The sequence below is a fragment of the Hyalella azteca genome, unplaced genomic scaffold (assembly GCF_000764305.2).
Source record: "Hyalella azteca isolate HAZT.00-mixed unplaced genomic scaffold, Hazt_2.0.2 contig14130, whole genome shotgun sequence".
Lineage (NCBI taxonomy): Eukaryota > Metazoa > Arthropoda > Malacostraca > Amphipoda > Hyalellidae > Hyalella > Hyalella azteca.
In genome coordinates this window covers 92,381-104,371 of record NW_025944025.1, presented here as the reverse complement: position 1 = coordinate 104,371, position 11,991 = coordinate 92,381, and the positions used below count along the sequence as shown (strand labels likewise).

The window sequence follows — 11,991 nt, the reverse complement described above, 5'->3', positions numbered from 1 at the left end:
ACCGGAAACCTTACTTTTTTTCTAAATAGTTGGCTGAAGACTGAGAAATATATTAAATGCAAGAATTTCAATCTAAATGTGTCGGCAAGATCTTCTGAAGGCGAAAATTTTGCTGATAATGCGTCGCCGTAGGTCTTTAAATCTTCGTTCACTCTCTGCACGGTGGTGGATACCTACCAGCATCATCATACATAAGAAATTGGTCTAAATATCAAGTAAATGAGGAAATTAAAAATGAACTGATTCTAAAAAATCTCTGGTTTGCCACTATGCTTGCAATGCTGTATATATGCAAGCATGATAGAATTGTTAATGCATGGCAAGTTGGCAACTGCTGATATATGTTTCGTTTCGATTTAGCAAGTAGATCATCTAGGTTTTTTTTCAATATTATTATAGGTACCTAATTATGTATATATTATTATTATTATTATTTTTGTTTATTGAGTAAATGAAGGTTGTTATATTAGCAGCCCTTACTTTTCTAAATTACATTATCAGCATAGTGGCAAACCAGAGCTTTTCTAGAATCAGTTCATTTTTAATTTCCTCATTTACTCCAATTTCTTAAGTATGATAATACTGGTATCCAGGATACTTTACTGGTCTACTTATAGGACTAATTACCTATTTACCTAATGTTCTTAGCTTAAAAGTAATATAGTCAGATGGGGTAAGACAGGACCGAAATCACTAACAAGCCTGTAACATCTATACCATGAATAACTAAAAAAACCCTTAACCTATCACAAGGTGTAGGCTGTAGCTCAGTAGCTAGTTATGCAAGCAATGGGTTCTAAGCTACAACTCAGACATTTTGCATCTAACATACCTAGTTTTCTGTAGAGATTACTTAAGAAGTTTAGATGAGCGCCTTTCGCTTGCAATGCTGTATATATTCAAGCATGATAGAATTGTTAATGCATGACAATTGCTGATATATGTTTCAATTTAGCAAGTTACTGCAAGTAGATCCTGTACGTTTTTTTCAATATTATACCTAATTATGTATATATTTCTATTATTATTTTTGTTTAATGAAGGTTGTTATGTTAGCAGCCCTTACTTATCTAAATTACATTAGTAGTAACTTATTTCATTTACTGATATATGTTCCACTTCTACCCAATCCTGTACAGAGCTTACATCAGCCAACCTCACAAGATGGCAGCAATTATTTTCATATACAAAGAAGCTGAACACCACAAGCTATAAGCTCTCAGGCCCAACGGTCATCCATCTGGCAGACCTGCGGCTTTAAGTCCACTCCAAGTGGACACCGTGCAAAGAAGAAGATGTACAGATTAAAAAAAGTTAGCTGGTCTCATCTTACCCCAATCCCCATTGGGGTAAGATGGGACCAGGCTGGGGTAAGAAAGGACCAACTGGTAATTCTTATGTTACAAGGTTTTTAATAAAAGTACAAATCTGAAATGATGGTAGCTATTCAATATTATCCATCTAGAAACTCAATATTTGATTAAACAACCACTTGTTACCTACTGTTTTGTGTGGTGGGAAGTCAACTACTCAACTCTAATATCAGTCATAAATCATATTGAAGTTTTTGTCACAAGAAAACTTTGTTAAGCATAGTAATAGTGGGTTGCTTTGGTTCATTGTAGAGCACTGCTGAATGCTTCATGTATATTCCATTAGTGTCATTGAAAAATTTATCAAATTGGTAATAAAACCAAACCAATAGATAATAACTTAAGTGTCAGATGTCATGACCATGTGTTTTCTTGCTAACTGCATTTGTGGTGCACTTCTTCAAACATAGCTCATGCCCTCTCACAGAGTTGTGACTTGTGAGCATAATTATTTTTCATGTTTCACACAGTGATTATCCCCCAGCCAATCTTGCACATACTCGTTCTGCAGCTCACTAATGGGAAGAGACATCCCTATTTTCTATATCCCTTTGATGCAATTTAAAATAGTGCACTAACTTTCTCTAATCAAGAAAGCTAACAAGTTATAATGAAGTTTGAGCAAAAGATAAAAATTTTGACCAAAATACGGTACTCCATGTACTACACAAATAACAAAATAATATATTAATTTAAAAACTATTTTTGATAAACTGTAGGGTAATAGAGGATCATTTGTAGAGTAAGACAGGACTATTTGTGGGGTAAGATAGGACCACTTGTGTGGTAAAACAGGATCATTTAGTGGTCCCGTCTTACCTCATATCCAGTCCTTTTTTACCCCATTTTAGAATACATGTCAGGCAGTGATGTTTGCAGGTAGGAATACCTAGTATGTCTAAAAAGTTGCCTATTACTTGAGGTTACCTGCCTACATCCACAAAACTGGCCAAAAAATTTTCTGTCATTAGACAGAGCTTATTTCCCAAACAGGGTTAACTATTTTGTAACCCTTCTTTACATAGGTTTTCTTTAAAAATTAGTCAGAAATTCATTATTTGCAGAAGAGGGTTGCCACAAACACTGAAATGACAGTCAATGATTGTTCTAACATATTCTTTTGTCAAATTGAATTCAATGCAGTTAGAATGCACGCCATGGGCTGGTCCTTTCTTTGCATGAAGGCTGCGATCCTGTCTTACCCCATTTGACTATATCCAACATCTACCTACATCATCTACAAGGAAAGAGGAGGACTTCAGAGTACCGTCAACCGGGGCTACTCGGGATGGGCGGGGTAACTTGGGACAGTCCTCCGACATGGCGTAAAACTGTTTTAGAAGCAAAACTAATTGGAATATTGCAAAACTAAATATATTGGCGTAGACATCAACATTTTTCCTATCTATGTAGTATAAAGGAAGTTTGAAAATACTACATTTACTAGCTATGAAAAATTCCTGAAAAAAATGGTGAAAAACGATATTTTGAAAAGTTACTTCTGCTAAGGTCTGTAGTCTGCCATATTAAAAAATTTTGCTTAAAAAAAAGTGGCAGACAAGTGTCAGCATGAAAACTTTATCTGCGGAATTTGCATACCTCAATCCAAAAAAATGGCGGCCATTTCCGCACGGCGGGGCTACTTGGGATACCCCCAAAAATGCATTTACAGTAGAACCTCAGTTAGCAAAGGCTCCAGTTAAGAAAAAAATTGATTAAAAACAAAGAATATTGATTACATTTACCTCGCTCAGCAAAAAATATTTCACTTATCGAAAAATTAGTGCATCATCGGTCATCACAAAATTGTGCATAGAATGTCATATATAGAATTGTGCACCAGGCATCATAGAATGAAAAGTACCTAATTGACCTAAACTATGATTTATTTCTCCAAAACATAGGTATGTTGGTTGTCACTGAAACATTCCTTTCTGTTTCAGATATGTTTTTCACAATCTTTTTTTTATAGTAAATTCACTTAACCCAATTAAAATGGTGTGAAATAACAAGCAGTCCTGTAAGCTTACAGATACAGAAAAAATGCTATAAGGCTGCTGATATGAAGCTTGTAGTGGACAAGATTGTTGTAAATGCTCAAGGGCATGTTCATGGATATGGTAATATCGCATCAATAATACGGTAATATCGCATCAATAATACCGGTACGGTAATTAATAATGTATATGGTAATATCATATCAATAAAGGAAAAACAAGTAAAAATCACAGAAAATGTCATTTATTCGACCTCTACATCATCTACAATGAAAGAGGAGGACTTCAGAGTACTGTTAGTAATGGATGAGTACCCTCTGCATGCTTCAAATATTTTAAAATGAAGTTTTATTCCAAGTGTCCCGAGTAGCCCCGTTCGACGGAGCTACTCGGGACACTCTTTTTTTGCTTCTGGCACCTTACGAATAGCATATGGAATTTTTTGGAGAAGCCATGTGTTAGCCCTTGTAAAGAGCTTTGAAATGAGCCTAAACTTGTTGATGAAATGTTTCATGGTAAGAAATTATGAATAAAAAAATGTTCGAAATCGTCCCAAGTAGCCCCAGTTGACGGTACTGTGTGTAATGAACGAGTACACTCTGTTTGCTTCAAACGTTTTAAAATTTAGTTCTATTTCAAGTGTCCCTTATTACCCCTTTCCTAGGGGTAAATTAGGAGGCTTTTATTTCATGTCTGGCACCTTACAAATAGCCTATAGAATATTTTTGAAGATGCTACGGTATATGATAGCCCTTGCAAAGTCCTTTAAAATGAGCTCAAACTTGTTTTTGAAATGTTTCATGGTGAGAAGTTATTAACAAACAATGCTCAAAACCATCCCATATTACCCCATTTGACAGTAACATTTTTATGCCGTGGCAGAGGACTGTCCCCATTTACCCCGGCCATCCCTTATTACCCTGTTTGACAGTTGTTTTAGTTGTTAATCCTAAATGCTTGTTATTGGCTTACCAAAAACATTTATTTTTTCAGATCATTTGTTGTTCAGTTTGTGTCGTTTTTTCTCANAAACATTTATTATTTCAGATCATTTGTTGTTCAGTTTGTGTCATTTTTTCTCAAGGGTTAAGCCTTGGGGGAAATTCTTTTACCAAACAACTGCAGTATTTTTAACCCATTGCCATCATGGGAGAATCATTTGACCCTACAGATGAAACCAGGTAAGCAATTCTTTGTTGTCTTTCAATTTCACCCAATCTATCAATGGCTAGATTAACAATCAAATTATTCTATAGAAATTTTGTTAACCTTACACATGTTTTGCTCAACAAGGAATATCTTAGGCTTCCCAACAAGAATTAGTAAATTCTGTATGCCAGTTGATTTGCTACTATTTTTTTAACTCGCTAATTCATTCTTCATGCCTCTTTTTTTTCTTATTCTTTTTTTTTCATTTCTATAATGAATTAACTTTAAAATGATCATTCTTATTTCAATGACTAATTTTTGATGATGCAGCAGTGTAAAATTTTTCAATTTGCCTTTAACTCTTCCATTTACCTGGTTTTTACAGAGATTTTTTTAAATAAAAGTTTTTTTTTCAGCTGGTATGCTGGTGCTATGACTCGGCAAGCAGCAACAGACATTCTGATGAGTGAACAAGACCCTGGAGTCTTCCTGGTCCGAGACTCAACTTCCATAGTTGGTGACCTGGTACTATGTGTCAGGTCAGTCTGCCTGTTGGCTCATATCATCAAGTCATGGCTGGCTTCCATAGTTGGTGACCTGGTACTGTGTGTCAGGTCAGTCTGCCTGTTGGCTCATATCATCAAATCATGGCTGGCTCCATATGTTCAACATATATTTTTCAATGAAGAAAAAGAAGTTGGTGCATTGTTCTTAGTTACCTAATTCATTGATCATGCTGCTGATGTACCTAATGAATAAAGATATGCTGATTGTAGAAGGGAATTGAAAACTAGGTACTTTTTGATGACCCAGTTTAGCTTTGAAAATTTGCTACTCCTTTTAAAACAATACTTTTTTTCAGGGAGGATAACAAAGTTTCCCACTACATAATAAACAAAATGCCGGATCAGAAGAAGTATCGTATTGGTGATCAGGAGTTTGCTGACATGGCAACCCTGCTAAACTTTTACAAACTACATTATTTAGATACGACAGCACTCATTCGGCCAGCCAAGCTTGGAATTAAACAAATCAGAGTAATCTGCAAATATGACTTTGATGGGTCGGTGAGTATCAAATCTACCTTATTGTTTACATCTTTAGATCAATTTGTTATTTTTTGTAAAATTTAAATTTAGCCACTCCATGTTGACCCTTTGTTGCTGACATTTATTTACAATTGGCTCTGAATGATCTGGAATTATTTTTATCCCATGAGAAGTTGGTAGAAGTATCTCCTACTAGAAATATGCCAGGAAAGTTCCCACTGCCTCTTGAAATTCAGTTCAGTGTGACCATTTATAAATGTTTTTCCTATGCACTAAACTTACTTGTATTCCCATGTATTTTCTCATTTTTCCATCAAAAATATTAATTTAATATGGTAAAGAGTTGATAACCAGACTTGTATTATACCAGACCAGACTAAAGCCAGATATGTACCAGACTTGTATTAAAGATAAACAGACTTGTAATTTCCTTGTATTATATTAATTAATATGATAAAGAATTGAATAGACTAGTAACTTCCTTTTATTATTACAGGACCCTGAAGATCTTGCATTCAAGAAAGGTGAAATTTTGACTATAATCAGCAAAGATGAAGATCAGTGGTGGACTGCGCGGAACAGCAAGGGCGACGTGGGCAGCATACCTGTGCCCTACGTCACATTGGTGAGACCATTTCATTCTTTGCCTCCTAAAAGACCTTAATAACTTCCTAGAATATTCACTGGACATTTATTATATTAGTTATAGACTCTAGTTCTATATTATATATAGAACTAGATTCTATATTATATATAGAGCTATATATTATATTAGTTCTAGATCTCTAGACTCTGTTTCTGTAGTTCAATATAGGTATTTGGTAGACAGTCTTATGCTAGGATCGCACCCTGAAGGCGGGTGTGGTAGGGAAACTGGAGTCAGTGCAGCAGACCTTCACGTCCGGGATCAGCGGTATGAAGGAGCTTAAGCTGGACTACTGGGATAGACTGAAACACTTGGGACTGTACTCACTGGAGAGAAGAAGAGAAAGGTATATACCAATACTGTACACTTGGAAGATGATAACCGGACTGGCTCCCAACTTCGAGAGTGAGACCTCCAGAATAGTGACATATTACAACGAAAGAAGGGGGAGACTGTGCAGGATTCCCCCATTTAATATACATCCTGCTGCCATACATCCTGCTGCCATACATCCTGCTGCCATACATCCTGCTGCCATACATCCTGCTGCTATCCTGCTGAATAGAAGTTCATTTATGAATGAAGACTAAACATCTTTACGAATAACTCCAGCGCCGTTTTGCATTCTAGAATTTCCTTCTAACTGAGAGTGGCGGTTGCATCACTTTTTCTTACTTTTTGAAAATTTTGCCCTTTGAGAGCAATCTGAAGAGATAGAAGTGGCTAGACACTTTATGTGTGTCTGCCCATCAGCGGCTTAGCCCTGAAACGCTGAGAAATACGTGAGAAGAAACCTGTCAGCGGAACCTGTTTGCCAACAGCACTCTTGTGTGGAACAGCTATTACCATGATGAACTTGGGCTCAGGAGCAGTGCGCGTGATACAACAGCAATTTACTGTGCCGGTAATAGAAGTGAAGTGATGGTCTCCATCTGATCTTATGTAGGTATACGTCAATGCTTTGGTATCACGATTGTAGCCTAAACTCTTCTCAAGACACAACTTGCATACTCCGAGTTGTCAAATAGCAATTTGAAACCATCTAAGTCTACAGACATTTTATTGCGCTGAAATAATTGCCTATTTTTTCAGTTGAATTGAGTGCTCACCAAATGAAAGGATGAAAGCGCTGCCATTAATATATGTCGGTAGTTTTTCCTCAGAGGCTCTAATAAAACGAACATTTCTCTATAAACCCGGGCCAATCCTTAGCCATTCTGGGCCACCAAATCCATTCAACTTCACGACTTAAATTTTAGTGTTTGAGATCATTATCGTCGCGGCATCTCGAAAGAAATTCTGGCATTACCTTACAATATATAATCATGAAAAACTGATTGTTATCGGTCTGCAAAACGAACTTGAGTTCATTAAAACACGCGTGACATTTCTCACATCTCCATGCCCATGCCAAGCAATCTTCATTTAATCCAGCTTATTCCGCTCAGCGTAATTTGACTTCGGGTAACAATGCAACCCGATTCCATCGCATCAGCCAACACCACGGTTACTTTGTCGAGGTAGTTACATGGTAACACCGGATCATAGTTTTGACTTTACTTGCTCCAAATGAGCTGGCGCATCTCAAGTTTACTACAGATCATTCCCGAGTAATTCATAGTATAGGTCCATAATAAATTCTGATTTGCGAACAGCTAGGACCGAAAATCGAGCCTCTTCCATCACCTTGTGCAGCTCATACATGGATATCGGTGCCAGCATTAATAATTTTTGAACTATTTGCAAACAAAAAATTATTATATTTTTTAATTATATTTGCAAAAAATTAATTTATTTATATTAATATTTTTTAATTATATTTGCAAACAAAAAAATTAATAATATCTCTGTTCAGTTAAAAAGCGCAAGTATTTATTTCGATGCTTATTTGCCGCAATTTTAGTTCTATAAGTAAATCGTTTGAATCTCAATCTACTCGATATACTAGTCATGACAGCAGTGAAATCCTTGATGCTTGTTTCGTTCGTTATTGATGACAACAAGAAACTGTATCAAGTTTTCTAAAATTGTTTGCACCTTATCAATTGAGTGGTTATTGTTCTACAGTAGACTACTGGAGCATATTTCGTTCCAAACAAAGATTGAATTTCCTTTCAATCAATCTTTTTGTTCCAATTTATACAAAAGGAACATTAATTTCTGTCTTTTATGCCTGCGCGCCTTACTGGCACTTAGAGACTGGTCAAATTTCGTTGTTTATCGGCTTCCTCTTTCACGAGCTCATATTGCCGATGATATCTGTAAAAAGCTATCCCAATTAAATAGAAATGTTAAGATTTCACTGCACATGACGCATTGCATTTAGCCCTCTACCGCCTGACATGAGTAACCAGAGCAATATTATCACAAGCCCACTTACCAAATAGGATACGTTCTAGTGAGCCCCAAATGACTTGCACTGATGCTTACCTCCATGTACGACAACTTTAAAATGTTCTCTGTTGCTTACAAACGTCCTCAGGTTGCTACACTTAATAGTTTACGTATAATTGTATGTTCTTGGAGAGTGACATACGGCGGTAGAGCGTTAAATTGAATTTAACCGGAGTTGTGAGAACAAAACAAAAACTGGAAATATATTCATTAAGCTAAGCAAACGACTTCATTCTACTGACGTCGCATTCATTTTATTTAGTCTAGTGGCGCATTAATTGGTTCACGTACTTTCCTCTTTCGCAATTTTTCCTAAATCCAACGAACTTTCAGTCTTTCATGCTTGCTTGAAGCCGCAGTTTGCACATCTCTGACATTCTATTTCCACTTGTACCGATTACCGCGTTCATGATTTTCTAGAATTGAACTTGCCTTTAAAACCAGGCTTGGCTTCTACATTGCAATTCCGGCGACCAACTTACATTACACAAAACAAGTGCGCTTACACCGCCGCGAGATCTGTGGTCGGCAAAACTTTGTTACCCCGGTGATATTTTAGGTTTATCACATCTCGTGTACAATTTCAGATTTCTCGTAGGTTTTTTTAAAAAATTTTTTACGCCAAAATGATGACCAATTATTTCATTATTTGTAAAAAGAATGGGAGAAATTCATCGATTGTGCCTGACAGATAATATGTCTTGCAAGAAACTATCGCCGTGACTGGCGATAATCATTTTCTGTTTCGAATACTTGACAAACTTCCACAGAGGTGCTCAAATCATTTCTCTTCAGTTGCTGTTTAAACTTTAAAATATATTGACATTTTCAGAATATCGACTGTAGTATCGAATGTAAGCTGGATTTCATCAGCGTCTTAAGTACAGCTGTAAAAACTACAGAGCTATTCACCTGTCTCCGTGTATATGTAGAATACTAAAAGACATGAAACAAAGGGAGTTTTATTTCCTGTGGTAAATTGTTCATGTCCAATGAGGGTAAAAACGAGAAGACAAGTCTTGATTTAATCACACATTTGAGCTAGTTTTGATACGTTGAATTTTCAAATTAAGAATGTGAGTAAATTAGACACCAAGTAAATGTTGTCATAAGTATCATGGCTTTCTATGTGCAGTTCAATACTGGAAGCGTCTGAAAAATCGCCTTTACTATTCTGTATGAAGTACTGGAGCGTTTATGAATAAATTATTAATCTCTTTGCCATACTCTTACTAACGAAGATAAGTATTGTTTTTCTCCTGTTTCCTCATCCTAATCTTCCCGGCGTTTGTGGTTCTTGCATCATAATTAAAGATCGCTTTGTATTGTCATCAGTACGATGATGTCCAACGCGTTCAGTCTGCTGCGAGTACCGCTAGTCTGGAGTGTTTATGAATAAATTAATAATCTCTTTGCCATACTCTTACTAACGAAGATAAGTATTGTTTTTCTCCTGTTTCCGTATCCTAATCTTCCTTTCGTTTGTTGTTCTTGCATCATAATTAAAGATCGCTTTTTATTGTCATCAGTACGATGATGTCCAACGCGTTCAGTCTGCTGCGAGTACTGCCAGCGCGCCAGCCTCCTCCGCTTGTCCCGATGCTTCAAATAATGGCGCTCTTAACAGACCTAAGCCCGGAATTAATGTGAGTTATTAATTCTATCCAACCTTGTACATTAGTGAATTGACGTGGGCAATAAGATTGTTTGAATTAACGTTATTGCTTTTGACTTTCTGATATGTTTTATTAAAAAATTGCATAGATTTTCTGTATTGAAATAAATTAGTATATGCTGAAAAATTTGTCTACCGGAATGAAGTTTAAAAATTTACATTTTATCTTTTAATTGTTGTTGTTTACAAAACAAAGAAATAAGTGCCTGACATCTAATTAATCCTAATATTTTTTATACTTTAAGTATAAAAAATAATAAATATATAATTAGGATTATATATTTATAATCCTAATACATAAATTTTTTTTTGTCCTAATATTTTCTATACCATAAAGTAATAGGTTGTCTCTTATTGCAGCAAAAGCTTCCAGCATACGCGCACAAAGAAATAAGTGCCTGACATCTAATTAATCTTATCCTAATATTTTCTATACCATAAAATAATAAGTTGTCTGTTATTGCAGCAAAAGCTTCCAGCATACGCGCGCGTAGTCCAGGACAGAGTGCCCAACGCGTACGACAAGACAGCGCTCAGGCTGGAGCGCGGCGACATCATTAAGGTGACCAAGACCAACATGAACGGCAACTGGGAAGGCGAACTTAACGACAAGAAAGGACATTTTCCCTTCACACACGTAGAGTTTATTGAAGATCAAAGCGGCTTAGAAGGCACTAATGGCACCAACTGATGCCATGAAGATACTGGTGAAGCAGCTCTCGGTGACTCTTGTAAACTTGATGAAAATTTTGATGGCCGGGGTGCTGGTGAGAGCGGCGTAGTTTCTTGCTCGGGAGATGCAATCAAGTCGAATGCCCAGCTGGTAATTACGAATGATGAACAAAAGGCGATTGTTATAGTTAAGAAAAAGAGTAAAAAATATTCTGCACTTAGTCCTGATTACCCAAGTGCTCACATCGGACAAGAAACATCTGATGAAACGTGTCGACGCTCATCAGAAAATGGAGTTGAAATGCACAAGAAGAATGATGAAGTTAATCTTGCTTCGCCTAAACCAGCTGATGCACCATTCTCTGTTCACGAGGGCATATCAAGGTTTTAGATCAATTTTGCTGCGAGTGCTGAAAAAAATTATTTTTGGCATATTATTAATTGAAAACTTTCTTGGTGTTCGTTATATGTGCTTCTAACTTGTGAACAAAGGTTTCATTATTTCTTTACTTCTGATTTAAGACTCAACTTCTTGATCAATGGATAATAGCGTTCAAAAGTGAAAAGTGTTCTGAAATAATTCATTAGAAAATGCGATCAATTTTCCTATGATTTTTAGCAATTACAATTTAAAACCATTTGCTTCTTGGTCAGTCTCTTGGCTTGATATGTTTTTTTTTCTGCAACAAACTCGAAATGAAATGAAGTAAAACTTCCATTTGCCGCATTGTGAGCTTCTCGCTCGGTGCCGCTGAAGACGATGTTTTGCGAGTACCGTAATCTTAGATTATTTTTAATTGTTTAGGATTTTATTCGTGCATCAAGACTTGTGTATATAAAAAATGTGCGCTTATCTCTCGTTCATTTTTTCTTGGGGTCCATTGGTCAGCGTCAAGCCCAAAGATTCGGAATGCAGTGTGTTGTATAACATCCATTTAGCCTTCTCTGTAAAACGAACATTCGTTGCATTTTAATGTTGTAGGAGCTTTCGATTTATTCTATGCAATTTTATGTGATTGAACACCTCAAATCCCTT

General features: G+C 36.3%; 1 protein-coding gene across 1 annotated transcript; it reads left to right on the top strand.

Annotated features, from left to right (window-relative positions):
• Window positions 1–4,417: 4,417 nt before the first annotated feature.
• Window positions 4,418–11,442, top strand: LOC108679068 (adapter molecule Crk-like). The gene is made up of 6 exons (XM_018167593.2): window positions 4,418–4,551; window positions 4,936–5,058; window positions 5,382–5,586; window positions 6,065–6,193; window positions 10,138–10,254; window positions 10,750–11,442. The coding sequence occupies exons 1-6, from the start codon at window positions 4,517–4,519 to the stop codon at window positions 10,972–10,974; spliced, it is 834 nt and encodes a 277-aa protein (XP_018023082.1). The 5' UTR covers window positions 4,418–4,516; the 3' UTR covers window positions 10,975–11,442.
• Window positions 11,443–11,991: the final 549 nt, after the last annotated feature.

Excerpts from the sequence above, each read along its gene's own strand:
- LOC108679068 (XM_018167593.2), top strand. The coding sequence starts at position 4,517 with ATGGGAGAATCATTTGACCCTACAGATGAAACCAG. Across the intron at positions 6,194-10,137 it reads CTGTGCCCTACGTCACATTG|TACGATGATGTCCAACGCGT; the intron begins GTGAGACCATTT and ends TATTGTCATCAG. Across the intron at positions 10,255-10,749 it reads GACCTAAGCCCGGAATTAAT|CAAAAGCTTCCAGCATACGC; the intron begins GTGAGTTATTAA and ends CTGTTATTGCAG.